General features: G+C 35.3%; 1 protein-coding gene and 1 pseudogene across 1 annotated transcript; both read left to right on the top strand.

The window, feature by feature from the left end:
- Window positions 1–21,738, top strand: part of LOC141341157 (uncharacterized) — a 210,595-nt pseudogene that overhangs the window by 5,070 nt on the left and 183,787 nt on the right.
- On the top strand, window positions 4,966–18,530 carry LOC141342913 (uncharacterized). Its single transcript, XM_073847494.1, has 3 exons — window positions 4,966–5,109; window positions 5,434–5,593; window positions 16,493–18,530. Exons 1-3 carry the CDS (start codon window positions 4,966–4,968, stop codon window positions 17,299–17,301), a joined length of 1,113 nt encoding a protein of 370 aa, XP_073703595.1. The 3' UTR covers window positions 17,302–18,530.

Raw genomic sequence — 21,738 nt, forward strand, 5'->3', positions numbered from 1 at the left:
ATGATATCATATTGAATAAACATACACACGGCAGGTTTCAAAGTCAAAACCAGCACGGATGTCTTTATATGAATGTATCTGAAGGGAACCGACTGTCCTCAGAAACGTGTCGTTGGCATTTTCATGTCATGCCTGATAAAACTGCGTTAATGCTGATTTGTGTACAGCCGTTACTAGGAAACCGTAGAATTTCAGCACTCCTAAAGCGCCCCCTCGTGACAGGGAATGAATTTGCGAATATTCAGCTGTTTAGCAAGATTATTACCAATTTTGGCCCATGTTTTTATGCAGCAAACACATAAGAGTGGTAAATGTAAAAGTTATGTTCTTTCTAAAAATCTAAACAATTAAGACAGTAATATTTATGTTTTAAATAAATTATACTTGATATATCCATTTTAAAGGTATAAAGGCTGAAATGCCATTGTATAAGATGTTTTGTTTTTGTGAAAATCTGAATTATAAATCATGTCATTTTATGGCTTAATGTTACTGTACATTGTTCAACCCCACTACGGTGTTCATTTTACTTGTGCAGCTCTTAAAAAGGGTCATAAATTGCCTTAAATTGATATTTAAAAATTCTGCAGATACACTGTAAATAGTGAAAAAAAAATCCTTGATATTTGTTAATAGGAAATCAGATAGGAGTCTAAATGTCAATCAAAAATATTTTCAATGTTTAAAAAATTGTCTTTTTTCATTTGGGCCAGTTCAATTTTATTATTAATTTTATAGTGTCTTTTTGACAACCTTTTAGTACTTTTAGGCTGGAATGTGAAATGTATTTGTGAAAATCCTTCAAGTTTTAGAAAGTTTTCAAGTTTTAGAATTTTAGTTTATCATTTTTTTTTTACAGTCATTTTATAGCAGTCATTAATGTGTTACCATAGACATTGCCCTACTCCACTCATACAGTATTACTTTCATTTGTGCAGGTCTTAAAAAGCCTTTAAATTTTATTTTTAAAATACTACAGATAATATTAATTATATATTTTAAATTATATAATTTGTATACTGAATGTTGACTATTTATATGGGGCAATGTTATATGCAATCTAGACAGTTGTTTTGTAATAGCACAATAACATCTGATTTAAAATTAAGAACTCATGTATGTGAATATGTAATTTACCACAGTGCTGGAAAATCTTGAAAATGCACCTTGAAAGTGCTTGAAAAGTGCTTGAATTTTACTTTGGAAAAGGTGGGAAGAGTTTCATTTTAAGAGGACTTCTCCAGAGTCACATGAAAATTCACATTGAAAAGAAGCCGTTAATATACCCTCAGTGTGGAAAGAGTTTTACACACAAAACTAACTTTACTTTCCACATGAGAATTCACACTGGAGAAAAGCCTTTCATCCCCAGATAGCAATTACATTTGGCCCGGATCCGTTTTAAGCCCCTTGCCTCCGTTTCTATCTTAGAGACGTTTTCTGATTGTGAACCAGATCTGTGCCAGATAGAGGTTTTAGCTTAAACATTCTAACTGCCATCAGTTCAGTATTTATATCATTTTACATATCTGGTCCAGATCACTTTTCCCATAGGTAACCGAAAGACATTAGCTGTGTCTGATACTGATTTGGTCCAGATCTGCAATATGAATCTGGGCCGATACTGTTTTCACATAGGCTACACTGGTGTGGCCCGAATCTGTGATACATATTTGAGCCGACTGCATTTAAAAAAGGGCTAAAAACTGCTCTGGCCCATATCTGCAAAACGGATTTGAGCCAACACTGTTTTGACAGAGGCTACCTGATGTGGACCACATCCTAAATACTTTTCTCAAACTGTGTGAAGAACTCCGTGGAATAAACATTTTCAAAACAACATGGTTACCTGTCTGCATATATTTTTTCTATCTAGAGCATGAGATAAATGCATTGTCATTAAGCTGAGCAATATTATCAGTGTTTAAAAACTATACAGCAACATTACCTGCAAACACGTCCACTTGGGGCCCACATGGGACTCACTTGGGCTAGTTGGGCTTCGGCTGGGCATGGGCTCAGACAGGTGGGCTTTGTTGTTGGGCCCCACATGGGCAGTAGATGGGCTAAACTAAGTGGGCTCCAGCTGGGCTCCACTCCTAAGATATTATGTTTTCTATATAATAGATATAGATATTAGATATAAATATAAAGTATTTATACTATTATATAATATCTTATATTTCTAATTTCTGTGGCTTTTGCATTTTTAGTTTTTGTTATTTATTATTATATATTATATATATATATTTTTAGATATGTTTTCATATATAATTATTCAAAATTGATTATGTCAGACGTGGATGCTATTTTTAACAATAGCCACTGTGCTAGGTCCACTTTTTATACGAATTTTATTAGACTATTAAGCTATTTAGAAGCCATAGCAATTTAATAGTGCCTGGTCTTAAGCACTATATGACTTTCAGCAGACAAGTTTGCCACAGCAGGTTTCCCCACAAAATGTTTAAAACCTAAAGTAAGAAGTGCGTACTCTGTGCAGCGCACATCCAGAAAGCTCCACCCCCACCACCGAGCGAAAGAAGTTTGCCCAGCAACAACTTTGCCGCCTTTGAGTCTGCTGTCAGTTAGGATCCATAACAGTGTCGTGTGGACAAAAGACAGGTAAAAATCTGCCTCAATGTATGATAAACAGGGGATGATTTTACCGTATGATGAATGTTAACCAAAAAACTTTTTTGTAAAGTATTAACGTTAGTTAAGAGGCCAGGAACTAGCTTTTAGCGAATATAACGTTACCGTAAACCAGTGAGGTAAGTTAGCTTCGGTAACGTAAATTAAACCTGGTTAAAGCATGGCGTTGAACAGACGAGTTTAATTTATTAAGTCAATATCATGCATATGTTGAGCTTATTTTGAGTGGTTGACTTGAATATTTTGTTTAGAAGGATTTGGTTGTGAATTTTGTTAGCAAGGCAGTCGAACAGGCATAACGTAGTTATTAGCAAGCTGTTAAAAAAAAAAAGCTGTAAAATGCCCATTTCTCCGCTTTTACTAGCTGGTGGCATTTTAATGTTTGCACTTGTTGCATTTACAGTTAAAGCAAAAACACAGATGAAAGTCGATTTGAATGTCAGCAATGTTTTATCGGCTAGGGTGTCGTGCCAAGGCACTTATTCCCGCCAGGATTTGCATCCCCTGGCCGCGGGAGCACGCAGAGAAGCGGAGTTTAACGTTAACTGCTGCACTACAAATTCACCTCTTAAATGGAACAAATAGCGACGTGGAGGGGTTTTCCATAGTAATAAGAGACTCATTTATCTACATATATATGTTTATTTGTCTGTTACATTAAGGCGACGTGTGAATTGTTTAATGCGTCGTTTAATATTGTGGATTGATCGACAGTGTTTTCCAAATTTCCATATTGCCATGCACCTTAGCTACATAGGCCGACTGATATAGTTGTTTTCCTGCATTTTTTCGCGGCCGCCAAAGCAAAAATGTTTGTCCCGCCAAAGCCTTATTACGGGACGCTGTGATCGGTGAATGACTGCTGGGCGAATACGAGCAGAGAGAGAGAGAGAGAGAGAGAGTTCCAATTGTTCCAAATTACCATATGTTGTATATGTTCTCTATTCTTATGTATGCTTTGGCAATGCAAAATGTGCTTTTGTCATGCCAATAAAGCTGTTTGAATTGAATTGAATTGAGAGAGAGAGAACCGGCCGCGCGTGCGCGCGCACTCACCGTCTTCAAACAACACGTTTTGCTCTCTCTCCCTCACGCATATTAATCGAAATCAATTGACACACGATAGTAAAAGGTTCGGCCTTAACAGAGAATATTGATTTTTGTTTTTATAAAATAGCCATACCACTGTGCAATAACTCATAATGCGTATCTTTATGTACATGACATTTAGTCAATTAAAACACTGAGCCTTAACACATACCACAGTAACAGCTTGGTTCATTTCGAGTCGAAAATGACGAAAGTAATAATTGCGGTTCAATCAAGCATCAGGATAATTTCAGTAACAGAAAAAAGTTCAGTAACAGCTTGTACTGATTCAAAAGTGTGTTAGAATCTCTAAAAGAACCGGCTCATAAGAGTAATTTAGGACTCGGACTACACTGGTTGAGAATAATAAACTGTATTTTATTAAATATGTTAATTTATCATCAATCCGAAATGTGTGCCATTAAGGCCAGCAATATTACAATTAATTTTCAAAGAAACTAGTAATACAAAAAAAAAAAAAAAAAAAAAACCTTTTCATGGGTACTTTCATTGTGTAAAGTTTCATTTTGATAGGAGCAAAGGGGGGAAAAAATAGCCCCATTGGGGTGTATTGTTGCCTGGCCTTATTGGCACATATTTCGGATTGATGATAAATGAACATATTTCCTCAACTAGGATTTCTTAGGACTTTAAGTATGTTGTTCTGGGCACCTCATAGAAATGATCTATGCAGAAAAAAAATATTTTACAATTAGTCTGTCGTAAAATGCTACTTTGCCTGGACTAAAAATAAATTAAGTAATTGTGATTATGATTTTTTTTTAATTCATGGCCAAAGTATCATTACTGAAATCAAATATACATTCATTAAAGAAAAGGAAGAGAAAATATATTATATAACTGATAGAAAGTGGCAGGGACATTAGCCTACATAATTTAGAAATACATCTGAATGTATATGTCTTATAGTCTAGTAGTTTCTTCAAAGTAGCCAGTGAGAATCTACAATGTAAATAGTCATGAAAATAAAGGAAACGCATTGAATGAGAAGGTGTATCTACTAGGTAGTTACTACGTCCTCATATTTTATTGACCATCATTGTGTGTATTATTTCCTTAATGTTTAAATAAGTCTTTTCTCCAGATTAACACTTTTTTTTCAACTTTCACAATGTTTCAGCAGCTCAGCTACATGGCCTATTGCTTTTGGAAAACCCAAAGCAGCAGGTTGCCCAACTCGCCACCACCGTGAACCTGCTCATGGCCAAGGTCAATAACGGCCTCCAACCAGCAGCCTTTGAGTGGTCCGGGGAATTTCAATTCCCCCTGGAATCAGATGCAGAGCTGGACCGCTTTGAGGCCTGGCTGGCGGACCCTGCCAACGATAGGCAGAAACATGCCCTTGTAAGCTTATTCCCCCAATATGTTCTCATTGTACTCAAGACACTTGTTTCACCTAACACTAAATCTAATTAATCTAAAGTAATATTTATTGCTACAGTATTCTAAGCTCTTTATGATGATGTAACTGTAATATAATTCATCTAAAGTAATATTTATTGCTAGACTAAGCTCTTTACGATGATGTAACTTGATTGTTATGGATAAAAGCATCATCAAATTGCCCATGTCTTAATTGTGAAAAAAAAAAAAAAAACGGCAAAAAAGTGGCTTACCTGTTTAAAAACTTGTGCAACAGTGACCCAACCACTATCTTCATGCCCCTAGGTGAATACCCTGTCTGCTGTCGGGGGTGTGGATTTGAAGAGGGTGACCTGGATCATTCTGTCATACCTGTTTTCCTGCCCCCTTTCCCGAACAATTAATTTGAAGGGTGTGAACAAGAAGAGGGCCTTCCACAGGATGACATCACGGACCCTCCTCAGCCGTAAGTAGGCTATTGCTTCAAATGCCCTCAGTGAATTAGTATTTATTCAGTCAAAGGTTTTACAGATTACTCCTGGAAAAGAGTTTAGCAGTCAAAACTGATTGTTATACTAATACGTATATAGTATACTGTATACAGTACAGCCAAAAGTTTGGACACATCTCATTCAATGCGTTTTCTTTATTTTCATGACTATTTACATTGTAGATTCTCACTGAAGGCAATCAAAGCTATTAATGAACACTTGTGGAATTATGTACACAAAAAGTGTGAAATAACTGAAAACATGTCTCATATTCTAGTTTCTTCAAAGTAGCCAGTGAGAATCTGCAATGTAGATAGTCATGAAAATACAGGAAACACATTGAATGAGAAGGTGTGTCCAAACTTTTGGCCTGTACTATATATATATATATATATATATATATATATATATATCATCTGTATATTCCAGCTCGAAAAGATAAGGACGTCCATCAAACTGAAAGGGTTCGTTCACTATGTCTTCAAATTAATTTGAATAACCAGCGGATCCTTAAAAAGTTTTAAAAAATCTTAAATAACGTTTTTCTAATATAAGGCCTTAAAAAGTCTTAAATTCAGTTTCGTAGGTCTTAAATAGTTCTGGTCACACTTAATTTAGGTCCTGATGGAAAATATCATGTAACGCATAAAGAAAATGCCGTTCTAACAGCGTCTTTAAATCCATTTTGACCGCTCCCAGCACCCATACCGTAAGTGCGCGATCAGACTCACAATGTATTTACAGTGTCTGACGGACTGAAGATTTTTTTTCTCCCCCTGCGGTAGTTACTACGTCCTCAGACAGAATCGCAGTAGCGGAATACAGGTCCAACAAGCTTTTTTCTGTATATAATGGTCTCAATAATAATAATAATAATATATATAGACCGAACAAACAGCCTTCGCAAAAATAACCAGCTAAGCATCGAAAGGCAAGAAAGATTCCTATTTTAATACATTCAAAATAAACAGCAATTGACAATGAATAGTGTATTTCTGGTCTATTTGTAGCCTACTTTAAAACAAAAGAGTGTAACAGTACACCTAAAGAAACTCTAAAAATACACACTGAGGCAACAATTGAAAATGTATAGTTTATTCATAGCATGATATAGTAATATACCAAGGGAGCTTTTTGCTGAATATTCTCACGATACAAATGTTACATTAATTTTAGTTTAATAAACTAGTTAGTCAAGTAGTTACTTGCATTTTAGACAAAATATTTACTGTTTTGTTCTGTTTCACCAACGGAAATAGTTCAAAACAAGGATGACAGCAAAAGTATAGCACATTCTCCAAGCAACGTTTACTACTAAATGATTCAGCGTTTGGCTCGTATCAGTTGAAATAACTCAATAACTCGCTCATGAAGTGACTTACCGCCAACTGCTGGTAGTTGAGCATGTTTAAAAGTATGCATCCCCACCCCAACATTTCTAATTTGTACATTCATAAATGTATTTAAAACGTTAATCTCATTAATCTTTTATTGCAGTTTTAATTTTGCAGTGTAAATTATGTAATCTGACTGCTAACAGCCATATAGAATTTGATAAATTGTAATAATTTCAAAGTTGATGCATACATTTCAAAAGTAAAAAAAAAAGAGCCTCAAATCAAATATGCAGATTTAAGACAGAAAGGCTAATAGAGCACTGATGAAAATATTGCTTCAGAATAAATTGTTTACGTCACCAGATATCTCTAAGTGGTACTTTTATGGAGATATTTTGTGTGGAATAGTATCTGCTGATATGAAAAGTTCACTGTATATCGTAGTAATAAATATAATTTATGACAGCCATGAAATATTGTTTACTTTTTACATTAAACAAATTAAATATTACAGATATGCATGTTATATAACGTATATTTCCATTACATGTTTAGGTCTTAAATTTCAGAAAAGGTGGTATTAAAAAGGTCTTAAAAAGTCTTAAATTTCACATGTTCATATCTGCAGATACCCTGGTTATAGAAGTAGGCCGAATTAGAAGGATAGGCCTATCTTCTTTTAGAGGAAATGCAATATACGTCTGCCTGTTTTGTCATCATGTAGGCCTAGCACTGATCCAAATTTCTCATTCAACCTAATCAGTAATGCTGTTTTCCAGGTGCAGTGCGCAAATGTGCACTGACAGCAACTGCAACAGAAGCTGAAATATGGAGGCATGCTATAAGGTGGTTTGCCCTTTCGGCGGACAGGAGAGGAGGGCGCCAGGAGAGACTGGCACGTCAGCAGCAGGAGCAGCAACAGCTGCCACAGCACCCACCTAGTGATTTTGTTTAAGTGCATGTTTTTTTTGTTTTTTTGATGTTGTGTTAATAGCCTGTGCGTTTTTTTTTTTATCCATTAATTCTTTGTTTGTTGTTGACTGTGTTCATGACTTTTTTGTTTATTTTTTATAATTAAATCTATGAATTTGTGGTCATTAATTCTGTGTTTGTTAACTTTGTTCACGTTGTTTTAGTATGAGTTTTAATCATTAAAACTATTTATTTCAGCTATAGCCTATAGGCCTACTCATTGCTCCAACTGAAACTAGCCTTTATCAAGTCAAGTCAAGCTTTTTATTTATAGCCGAGGCCTTTAAGTGAAAATGTTTTTCTGCACTGCAAAAAATGCTTTTCTTACTTAGTATTTTTGTGTTGTTTCCAGTCCAAATATCTAAAAATTCTTAAATCAAGAAGCATTTACTAGAGAAATAAAATGACATAAGAAATTCTGTTTTGTTTTAAGATAAAAAGAAAGTAATTTAAGTAACTTTTGCTTAAAACAAGCAAAATTATCTGCCAGTGGGGTAAGCAAAATAATCTTGTTTTCCATTTGAAATAAGATTTTTTATTTTATTTTTTTTCCATTCTTATTCAGATTTTTTTGCTTACCCCACTGGCAGATAATTGTGCTTGTTTTAAGCAAAAATTACTTAAATTACTTTATTTTTATCTACTTAAGAAAAGCATTTTTTGAAGTGTGGACATTCCACAGGCTGAAAAATGTAGGCCTATACCTAGGTAGCATAGGTTACTATGATACCCTAACTGACAAAAATGCCGAAAATAAGGCAAAAGGACGATCCAGTGGTGATTTAAGCGGAATCGTAACACATCCGGAACAGCTCCAGTAGGCGGAATCGTTTCACGCACCCGTTACGCATCTGTAACGGGATGATCAGGCGGTGCTGGATCGGCGCTGGCACATATCCGCAACAACCCCTAAAAACAGACCAGAAACGGCTTCGGCCCGATGTGCGTTTGGACTCAGGAACGAGTCCGTGAGGCGGATGCGGGCCAGACCCGGCTCTATCGTTTTGCGGTTGCGGATCTGTTCCGTTACAGCGTCCAGTGGCTATCTGGGTGTTTAGGCAGGCTATTTTTGATTTAGATATGGTATTCAATTACTTAAACATTATGTCTCATGAAATCATTCTCGGTTGTGATTCACTCGTTTGTGTTTGTTGTAGTCGTTTGTAGTCCGCGTGCCGCTGAATCGAATCACTGAATCATTTCACAAATTATTTGATTCAAATGATTCGGATTCTCAGTTTCTCTCATCATTTCTTATCATCACACGATTGATTCATGATATAGAGAAAGAAATGAGACGCACATTCTCTGTTACTAAAGGCTAACGTCTTCAGTAACTCTAAAGCATTACAACGTTATATTTAATAATGATGCATTTACTTTACATAGCTTGTAAAAAACGCTTTATTGATGCAGCAATATCCATTGGTTTAAAAACTTTAAAACCACAAACCTTTCTTTAGGTGACTCACAACAGATGAGGAGCGCGGCGCAGTTTTATGACGCCACATCACCAGAGCAAAATAAAAGTCCCATTGGTGCACTGCTCTCTAGAATCACAAATATATCATAGAAATGTTGATTATAGAATAGAATTTCATACTCATATGATGATGCTTTTCTAAAGTTATTAACATCGTAAGTCTATTAATATTATTCTCTATTTTTATGTACATTTATAACACTTTGTTTTATGTTGATATACCTTGCCATTAAATTCACATTAAACTAGTTCATGCTGCTGTGTAACTGTTACAAAGGTTGTATGATGGCAAATTTGATCTAGCACTTTTTTGACTATTGTAATCATTATTTTGTTATTTTGTTTGTTTGTTTGTTTATTCCTTTTGGAAAGTTGCTGAAACACTGTCAGGGTTTTTATTTTTATTTTGCTATTGAAGCAAATGTGTCAGTTTCTATTTACCACTACAGAAGTTTATTTATAAGGAAATATGACTTAGATTTCCCCAGAGTATTATTACTTTTTTTAAATTTGTATATAATCTGTGATAAAATATGATTATAATATAAACAAGTAACATATTAAGATTTCAGTTTTGGAAATGCATTTACAAAGAAAAGTCATTAATAACAGATCCACACTGAAAATGAACAAATCTTCTGTAAGGATTGGATGGAGAGATAATATGGTCTGTATTTGATCTTTTCTATTTCAATGGTAATGTTTTTTTTTAAGGTGATTTGGTTTTAAATACTTTTTTTTTGCAGTGTAAAGGAATATGGTTAATTCATTGTTACCTTTTCAGTTTCGTTTATTGGCAAAAATATGCCAACATATTCAGTTCACTCCATATCTTAATGAGCTCATGAGCTACATCCTCAACATCTACATGATTATAGTGAAATTAAAAGCAAAATACCTACAATATCCAGTTAGACCTGTAGTAAACTCAGAAGAGAAGATCAGGAGACTCTTGATTGAGATGTTACTGTGTGTCGCTGCGGTCATCCAGACTGACTAAAGCACTCAATCACTGGAGTTTAAGACAGATTTCAGGATCGTCATTAGAAGATAAAATATGCAAAGGATGTAAGCAGTTACAGGAATTTGCCCAGATTTTCAGCGACTCTAATCTAATCAGCAGAACTATAGACTCATTATCACAGAGATCAGGGAAAGTCTCACCTTCAGCCTCTGCATTCATATTTAACTCAGATATTGATCAGAAACAAAGACACCAATTAAAGAAATGAGGCAGAAACATCAACAGCCAATAAAGACAAAAGATGACACTTACCATTATTTCACATTCATATTCACACACTCCTAAAGCTAAATATGTTCATTTAAAATTTAAATGCCATTTATCTTTCTGATCAACACAATGAAAACAGTGACAAGAAAACCAAGTATAGGCATTAGAGAACACCAGGACAAACAAGGACAAGGAGCACATTGTAAAAAAACCACAACAACAACAACAACACAAGAACAGTCCATAGGTGTGACAATCATTACTGCAAAAAACACAATTATATTGGTTGAAATAAAATTATTGCTTAGGAAATTAAGCAGAAATTTTCAATTGTAAATTAATCTCTTTTGCTCTAGGTGTGTGTGAATACAAATGTAAGATGAGACTGTCATCTTTTGTCTGTGATACTCTTGATGCTCCTGCCTCATTTCTTTAATTGTTGTGATTGTTAATGCTAATGAGTTGTGTGTGAATGTCTTTCCCTGATCTCTGTGATCATGAGAGCTATAGTTAGAGTATAGTATAGATCTGATCACATCCCTTGAATACTGTGTTTAAGCTTGTGATCTGAGAGCTTTGTCTTCATCTGTAAGAACGGCCTCCTGAAATCTGAATAAACTACAGTGATTGAGTTTTTTAGTCAGTCTGGATGACCGCAGAGACACACAGGACCAGCTCAAACAAGTCTCCTGATCTTCATTTTCCTGCAGGTGTATTAAAGGTATTTTGTTTTCAAAACATTTAACTTCACTAAAATCATAACACTAATACAACATGTTTTTTTTTTTTCTGATAGATGTACTTCTAGTTAAAGTTTCTAATTAACAGTTTATTGTGTCTTGTATTTATTACCTAAACTTTTCACTGTTAATAAAAGAAGATATGGAGTGAACTGAATATGTTGGCATATTTTTGCCAATTTATCAAAACTGAAAAGGTAATAATGAATTAACCATATTCCTGAAAAAAATGTATTTAAAACCAAATTACCATTTAAAAATAAAAAAACATTACCACTGAAATAGAAAATATCAAAATACAGACCATATTATCATTTCCATCCAATCCTTACAGAGGATTTGTTCATTTTCAGTGTGGATCTGTTATTAATGACTTTTGTTTGTAAATGCATTTCAAAAACTGAAATTTTAATATTTTACTTGTTTATATTATAATCATATTTTAGCACAGATTATATAACAATTTAAAAAAGTAATAATACTCTGGGGAAATGTAAGTCATAATTCATTATAAATAAACTTCTGTAGTGGTAAATAGAAACTGACACAAATATATTTCTGTGTCCTCATTTGCCCTAATAGCAAAATAAAACTAAAAACCCAGACAGTGTTTCAGTAACTTTCCAAAAGAATAAATAAATAAACAAACAAACAAAATAGCCAGAGATTGTTTACAATAGTCAAAAGAGTGATCAATCAATTTGTCATCACACCCTCCTTGTAACAGTTACACAGCAGCATAAACTAGTTTAATGTGAATTTAGTGGCAAGGTTTATCAATATAAAACAAAGTTTTATAAATGTACATAAAAAAGAGAATAATATTAATATATTCACGATGTTAGTAACTTTAGAAAAACATCATCATGAGTACAAAATTCTATTCTATAATCAGCATTTCATTGATATATTTGTGATTCTAGAGAGCAGTGCACCAATGGGACTTTTATTTTGCTCCGATGATGTGACGTCATAAAGATGCGCCGCGCTCCTCATCTGCTGTGATTCACCTGAAGAAAGGTTTGTGATTTTAAAGTTTTTAAACCAATGTACATTGTTGCATCAATAAAGCGTTTTTACAAGCTATGGAAAATAAATGTAATGCTTTATTTAGTGTTACTGAAAACGTTAGCCTTTAATAACACAGAAGATGCGTCTTGTTTCGCTCTCTATATCATGAATCAATCGTGTGATGATAAGAAGTGATGAGAGAAACTGAGAATCCGAATCATTTGAATCAAATAATTTGTGAAATGATTCAGTGATTCGATTCAGCTGCACGCGGTCTACAAATGACAACAACAAACACAAACGAGTGAATCACAACCGACAATGATTTAATGAAAGTGTATCATATTAGATACCATACATAATTAAATACCTACATATTTTATACCTTCAATAGAAGTCTATTCATTTATTTATAATACTGAGTCTTTTGAAGTCGATTAACTCTCTGATTGTCTTACTAGTGCACTGACTAGTGAACTAGGAGCTGATTTAGACGCACCCAGAGATTTAGTTTGCATTGATATTTCTTTCTATTATTTATTGTCCTCTTAAACAGGACAAAGTGTTCAAACCCACAGAAAAACTCCTGGAGAATCAACAGAGATCCACGTGACACACTTTGAAAAAATGGTCTTTATTAAAGAGGAGAGTGAAGACATGAAGATTGAAGAAACATTGAGAGTCAAACATGAAGATACTGAGGAACAAACAAAGATGCCGTTTATTAAAGTGGAGAGTGAAAACATGAGGACTGAAGAAACATTCAGAGTCAAACATGAAGATACTGAGGAACAAACAAACATGGGGTTTATTAAAGAGGAAAGTAAAAACATAAGGATTGAAGAAGCATTTAGAGTCAAACATGAAGATACTGAGGAACAAACAGGTTGGTTTTCATTCTCAAACCTGAAGTCACTACAGAAATGAATGATATTTATGAATAATGTCACACAAGTGTAGAAATGTTTTGACATTTGACAGAAGTGTTGAGATCCAATACTAATGCTGCCTTCAAGTACAGCTGAGAAGAGTTACCTTACCTATCTTACCTTAGCACTGGCCATTTGTTATTATGAGATTGTGCATTTAAGTTGTAACAATAATATGGAATTAGCCTAAACCAAAGTTATATTTTTTTCTGTAACATTAAACCTAGTATCTGCTTCTAAAAAAAATGAAACCATTGATTTCTAGCACTTTGTCTAATTATGCAAAAGTAACAAAGCAAACCTTGAAATGTGAGTAATCATGTTTGGCTTCTGCTTGCTATCTACATTTGTTAATGTATTTGGTAAGCAAATAAACAAGTAAACACTTAGGCTACACCTAAATTAATCCACATACTGTCAGGGTTTAGCAAGAGAGAGGACCCAAATGCAGAATGAGCTTAAACAGTTTATTGACTGGACAGGGCACAAAAGGGAAGGGGCAGGAAGGCAGTCCAAAAGGTAGGCTGGGAACACACTACAGAGGAATCCGGGGAGGTCAAGAGACTCAGGAGGAACTCAGGAGGCCGGGCAGGAACGGACAAACACACAAATGACAAGACAAAAGACAGGCACAAAAAATAAGCTTAAACTAAGACGGGGAAGAGCTAGGTAAAACCAAAAGAAAGACTATCAAAAAGACTAGAAAAATATCAAATCAGAAGGATAAAGAAATTAACAAAACGCTAGAAAATAAAAGACCGGAAGAGCTAGGAAAGAAATAAAGGTTATCAAAAAGACTACAAAAAAAACAAAAGGTTAACAAAAAGCTAGAAAGACAAATCTAGAAAGAAAACAAAAGACAGGATGATCTTGGTAAAACAAAAAATAGAGGTTATCAAAAAGACTAGAAAGAACAAATCAAAAGGATAACAAAAATAAATAAAATCACTTCTAAGGGAACAAGAAAGGGAGAAGGGGAAAAACTAAGGCAAAAACTGAAACTAGTTAAACGGGGAAAAACACTGACGGCAATATAGAGCTGGACTGAAAAATCTCAAAGTTCAAAACTTTCACAAACTCACAAAACGAACCAGCAAAGACAAGAGGGAAAGAGCACAATATAAAGGGAGGAAAGACATGAGGATCAGGTGAGTACAATTAGACAAACGAGAAGAACAGGTGACAACACTCAAACAAACGAGGACTAAACAAGAGGGCGTGGAAAAGGGAAACAAGGAGGTGGGGCAACAGGAGCACATGGCAGACATAAACAAAGACACAGCCATGTGCTGACACACAATACAAACAAGGAAACATTAAACAAAGACAAAACAGACAAGGCTGTCAGGGCAGGATCATGACACATACAATTGAAAACAGCTTTTTTTATTTTCTCTATCCACATAAGCATTTTCAGGCATTTTCTAAAAAATATTGTCATCCGCACTGAAATGTCAGAAACGTTAAATTCGCCTTACTGTGCATGAGTGAAAACTCATAAAAGCTCACTGAGACTATACAGATGGAACAGGTTACACTTTTTCATGCAGTTTTTCTAGTAAGATCATTTCATTTACCATTTTTTTGTAGAACAAGACAATGTAGGACATACAGAAAAACTGTACAAAAAAACAGTGCTGTAAATATAGAGCAAGTCTGACAAAAAAATAAAAAAATAAGCCAAAACAAAAGCACAAACATTGAAGTTAAACTCTGATGTAATTATGTGAGGTGTAAGATTGTAATGTATAAGTTGCACAGCTCTATATCTTGTGTGTATATAAAGTCATTTAAAAATGGGGAATAAGGAGGAAAATGAGAAAAAAGGAAAAAAAAGAAGGAACAAAATATATTAAATATATAACCAGATAAATAGATCTATATCTGTTGAATATCAATATAATCAAGCAAATAAATAGATGACCACTGTTCAGGAGGCATCAGAGTGGAGCAGTAGGTCATACTTACACCAAGGTATTGTATTTTAACATATGAACAATAGAAACCAGTGGTTCTCAAACTGGGGTGTGTACACAAAAAACAAAAGGCAAAGATTTGGCATTAATTTAACTCTACCCCAACTTAAGGTTAAGGTGATGAGTTGGCTTAAGTTGGGCTCAGGTGGTTGTTCTGTGGTGTTTCCCATACATTGGTTAATTTGTGGCGACACAAATATCATTTAACATGACCACAATATCAAAACTGACCACCACAAATAGATTTTCCAAAAGGCTTTAACTTTGTTGAACAAACATGAGAACTGTACGTTTCAAAATCATTGTTTTATATCACTGTATCTCTGAAGGAAACCTTCAGAACATGCCAAGAGAACCTTCTTCAGAACATTTTCGATGTAATTTTCATTTTGTCTGCATGTAATGCCTGATAAAGATACCAGTCTCAGATGGAACATGTGAGTTCTCTCGATCTGAGAGCCAAGTCTTTTATAGTTGAGCACAGCAGTGCTCTCCTCGCTCTCGAGAGTCGCCTATGAGTTCAACATTCCCAAAGTGAGCATCAAAGTTCCCTTCTCATCGTTTAGTTAAGTCCTCCGCTCCCTGAAGCTGCGTAGGAGTAAAGGCAAAGTCTTTAACAAAATCCTCAGGCTGGGTAACAGACAGGATTTTTCACTTTCAATTGGAAGTTTAAATTTAGTATTTTTTTTATGTTTCCAGAGGCGTAATTATAATATTACTAATGTTTTTGACAGATATACTTTAAATTGAGTGATTTAATTTTTTTTAAATAAGATTTTTGAGAGATTAATGACCGTTTTCCACCGCTTCTCTGACAGTCAGTTTTGGGGTGTTTTCCACTTAAAAGGTCAGTGTAACATAATTGCCCCCTTCATAAAACCTCAGAAGTAATTATTGTGTGATGAATTTTCCATCTGTCGGTTGAGTGCGGAGTTTGTCCCCTTTCTTTTTCGTAGTCTCTCTCTAAATTTGTTGAATTTTATTCCCTGGGAGACATTAAAATGTTATATAATAATTGAGATTGGTCTGTATAGATTTCCTAGATTTAATTAATTGTATAACAGCCAACTTAATCTGGACACCTTAGTATAGGATCTAGCATACATGCATTACATATCTACATGTTTTGATGTTAATTGCTTTGTGCCATTAAACTGGGGTTAACTTTTATCTTTTTGTTTTTCCACCTTAGATCTAACAGCGCTGAAAGAGGAGAGAGAAGATCTAAATGAAACTGAAGAGAAATATCAGTTTGAGAATCTTCATGATTTCGTATCTGGAGAAAAGTCTTTTTGTTCCTTAGAGTCTGAAAAGACTTCTAAACAAAAAAGTGCTCAGAAGACTGGAACTAGGAGTATTTTCACTTGCTATCAGTGTGGAAAGAGTTTCAAAGAAAGAGGACACCTTAAAAGTCACATGAGGATTCACACCGGAGAGAAGCCTTACTCTTGCAAGCAGTGTGGAAAGAGTTTCCAACAAGGACACCTTAAAATGCACATGAGAATTCACACTGGAGAGAAGCCTTACACATGCAAACAGTGTGGAAAGAGTTTCACTGAAAAAGGAAAACTTAACAGACACATGAGAATTCACACTGAAGATAAGCCTTACACATGCAGCCAGTGTGGAAAGGGTTTCAATCGTAAAGAATGCCTTAACATTCACATGAGAGTTCACATGAGGCAACAAGGACAACTTGAAAGTCACATAAAAATTTACAATAGAGAAAAGCCTCACAGATCCCCTCAGTCTGGAAAGAGTTGCAGTGAAAGTGGAAACCTTGAGGTTCACCAGAATGTTCACATTACAGGGAGCCTTTTTACCTGCCAACAGTGTGAAAAGAGTTTCACTCGTAAACTATACCTTTACATTCACATGAGAGTTCACACTGGAGAGAAGCCTTACACATGCAAACAGTGTGGAAACCGTTTCAGTCAAAAAGGAAGCCTTAACAGGCACATGAAAATTCACAATAAAGAGAATTCTAACAGATCCCCTTAGCATGGACAGAGTTTCAAACAAAATGTCTAGAATGGACATTTCCGGTCCTTGATTCTGATTGGCCACAACCAAAGCTGTTGTAAATTACTCTACAGACTTACACCTCTTTGTTTCTTAGGCACCACATTGTTGCAAGAATCTGCAAAATTGTTCCCTTGTCAAAACAATCCGAAAGGATTCCAATAAGAATCCTATACAGGGCTCCTACAATTATATAAATTCTAATTCACTTTTTAAAGCAATGTGTTTTGTCCATGGTACACTTTAATGTGTCAACTAGCTATATTGTGTTGGACTGAGCTTAATGCATACATGTGCAAGGAATAATATGGACTATAGACAATGTGTTTGCTCTGTCTACAATGTAAGAACTTCACATTTGTATATCAAGAATTGGAAGGAGAGCTCGACAGGACCTGGTTTAACACCCTGTGAATATAGGCCACTACAAAACTGATTGCTGTTAGTGAAAACATAGTATTAACTAAGCGTACACTGGTCGTTTTTGACGTGAATGGGGGACATGGTCAACGAAATGAACATGGTTAACCTAGAGAAAATAAACAAAAGAACACGACTAACCCAGGAACATGGGTAACCATCTTAACACTACAATTATCCTACACTTAAACTGTGAGGTGGTTTAGATCTGTCCATTGACGGATGACAAAACCCCCTCACACACACTAACGTTACTCCTGTCACTGGATCTTTCTTGGACACTGAGAGGAAATACAAAACCCAAATGAAAAATACACACAACCAGTTGATAATCATATTAACATTACAAGGTATTTAATAACAGTAATAAAGTATGTTGTAATATTGACATACTTCCTGCTAGCTAGTCAATGTCTAACGCTAACAGCTGATCTAGTGGCTTACAGCTGAGGTAACTGTTATCGCTACTCACCTTCAAAGTTGTGGATGTAACTTGATATGTACAATCGAAATCCTTTTACACGCTTGCAACCGGGTGCAGGTGAAGAGTGGTCAACAATCCTGTGGACATCGTTCACATCAATTTTCGGGAGGCCTTGTAAACAACGAGTGAAATATGCCATGTTTCGCAATCAAAACCTGCCGCAAACCGGAAATGGTCGACCGCACACTCAAGGCGGCGGAAGTAGAACTCCTTAGTTACGTGCACGTAGCCTATTGTTTCTTTTTCAATGAGATGTAACGTAGACTAACCATGTTCCGTACACAACGATGTTCCGTACAGATGACCTTTTACCGCCGATCACTGAATAAATACTTCCTGATCATATATAAATTATATATCTGTGTCGTCTTCATTTCTCTCTCTTTCATTCCCAATCACGACAGCGACACTCCCACCATTTGTTCCAGTGACATTTCAATTAGTTTGCTAGGTCTGTCCACCGCGCTTGAAAATGGATGGTGGGCAAACTAAACGTGAGACTGGCACTTGGGAGGGGAGACAACTAAAGCAGCGAAAATGTGCATTTTGATTTAATTTATGGATCTCACAGTATTGCAGTCTTTATGAGATGAATATTATGTTATCACAAATTGTTAAATAAATTACTTTTTGTTGAATAAATGCTTTGAAATGGGAATATTTAAACATCAATTGTGGGTAATGACCGCTTGGCGCCACTCAATGCCAGAGACAGTCAGCAGAGGCTGTTTGCCCACCATCATCCTGCGTGCAGTGATGATTTTTATATTCTTAGTCAATTAAGTTAGCATTAACACAAGCATTAATGTTAATTTTTAAAAAAGGAGAAAAAAAGTTGGCATCAATTTAACGTTACATGAATTGAATGTTATAACATTTTAAATGGTCATGCATTAACAAATTAAACATGAATTAAACATATTGTAACGTTATTTCATTGCCAACTTTTCATAAAAAATAATTTAATTTATTTAAAAAAAAAGATAGGATATTCAGAAAAGTTATTTAATAATTTTCCTCATTGAAATCAAGGGTACGCACTCTGTACGGAACACCGTTGTAACCTGTACGGAACACCGTTAATGCTTATCATCTTCCGTACACGTGCGGAGGAGGTACTTTTGCCCACTTTTCTCAAAAACTATTGGTCCAAAAGACATCAATCAAAGTGTGTACTGCGCAATAGGTATTCTCCCAGAGAATGATCACACAAACATGCTTGTCATGCTTTCAACAACGGAGGAGTGGTCGCTGGCGTGCGGTGAAGGGCGTAAAGTGTACGGAACATGGTTAGTCTACGTTACAAACTAAATATGGAAATGATCCTGTTATTATTGTTGGCCTAAAATACAGGTCAGGTTTTTGTTCTGGTGGAACTGAATGTTCTGGAAATCAGTTGATGGCGAGCCCGCCCTGCTGAAAAAAAAAAAAACTGCAAATACCAGTCTAGGCTGGTTGTCTGGTCTTAGCTGGTTTAAGATGAAAGTAGCTGGTTTAAACTGGTCTTCCTGGTGGTTTCCCAGCCTGACCAGCTGTCAAAATCCCTCTAAAACCAGCCAGCCTTCCAGCTATGACCAGCTAAAACCAGCCAACCAGCCTAGGCTGGTTTACGGATCTGGACACTAATCTCCCATTGTGAAACTACGGTTTTCTGCTACACGAGGTGGATCTCAGCTTTCCAGCTATTTGTTTTCATCATTCTCGGTTGGAAGTACTGTGATATTCCTGGACTGTCTCACGGACCTATTTTTATATATGTGACCCTGGACCACAAAACCAGTCATAAGGTTAAATTTGACAAAACTGAGATGTATACATATGAAAGCTCAATACATAAGCTTTCTATTGATGTATGGTTTGTTAGGATAGGACAATATTTGGCTGAGATACATCTATTTGAAAATCAGGAATCTGAGGATGCAAAAAAATCAAAATACTGAAAAAAATCACCTTTAAAGTTGTCCAAATTAAGTTCTTAACAATGCATATTACTAATCAAAAATTACATTTTGATATATTTACAGTAGAAATTTAACAAAAAATATTCATGGAACATGATCTTTACTTAATTTCCTAATGATTTTTGGCATAAACATACCCCAGCGACTTAAGACTGGTTCTGTGCTCCAGGGTCACATATATATATATATTTTTCCTGCTGCCATCCACATGGCACGGATTTAAAGGTGCCATAGAATGGAAAACTGTATGTAGCCTGGCATAGTTAAATAATAACAGTTCAGTACATGGACATGCCATACCATGAGTCTCAAACACCATCGTTTCCTCCTTCTTATATAAATCTAGTGTTTGCAAAAGACCACCGAAAAATAGGTCAATTCCAACATAACAGCGACTGTTACGAAACTTTCCCGAGATCGTTAATAGTTAAGCCTCCAACATTTGCATCGCCCAATCATCAGAAATGTCAGCACATCAGTAAAACAAGGCAAGCCACTAAAGGGACACGGCTAGCTTAATGCTAACGCTAGCCTGTTACATTGCTAGACATAGGATTTCACTTTCCACATAAACAGAGAGATGACTGCGCTCATGATGTTGAATGATGGAGAAATAACTGCCTGATGATGGCGAATGATTTACAGATCTTGAGAATCACTGACGAGCAGCTGAACTTTTGTGGTAAGTACTTGTGTCTCTGCATTATAACCAGGGCCAGACGGAATCTGCAGATTTTTTTGGCAATTTCTGCGCAGAATTTTTTGAAAAATCTCTGGAATTCTGCGGAATGGTTTTAAGAGTATAGGAGAGCACAGAAAGCTGAAAACATTACAAATAACATAAAAAAACTTTTATTTCAGGTTGACAATACAAATCATATTGGAACAACTGTTTTGCTAAACAAAGCTAGGTCTCTTTTATACTAAATCCACTAAAAGGAGCAGGAAACATTTCTTTTTAAATTTTACACAAATCATCGACTAAACATTTGCATATCATCAAAGACTATAGAAACTCTTAAATCATTCAAGAATACATAAATAGCATGCACTAATAAATAATAAATATTAATAAATAAATAAGTTGCTTATAACAACAATGATAAATAAAAGTGGTGTAGCAATCAATTAAACACTTAAATGCAGTACATTAGAAAACTAAATTTTGTAATAAGTTATAGTAATTTAGTTGTAAAAATAGTAATTTACAATAAGTAGTATTTTGCATCAGGGAAAAAAAGTTATTTACATTATTTACATCAGAAAAACTAGTGGATGCGAGTAAAGATGGAATGTAGATGTGTTAATCTCTGGTGTTAAATTTGGCAATCAGCATCATTTTAACATTCTCCTCTGTTAGGCTGCGTCTGTGTTCTGTTAAAAGTGCAGAATAGTGAGATAAAAGCCTCTCCACATCCACTGAAGTTGTAGGGAGATGCAGGTACAGTGCAGCTAGTGGGGCGAGTGTTAGCATTCGATCTTCCCTGGCAGCCCACCACTCCACCGCACTAACCTCACCTGCATGACTCTTGTCCATGCGGATGTAACAAT

This window comes from Garra rufa, chromosome 1 (assembly GCF_049309525.1).
Source record: "Garra rufa chromosome 1, GarRuf1.0, whole genome shotgun sequence".
Lineage (NCBI taxonomy): Eukaryota > Metazoa > Chordata > Actinopteri > Cypriniformes > Cyprinidae > Garra > Garra rufa.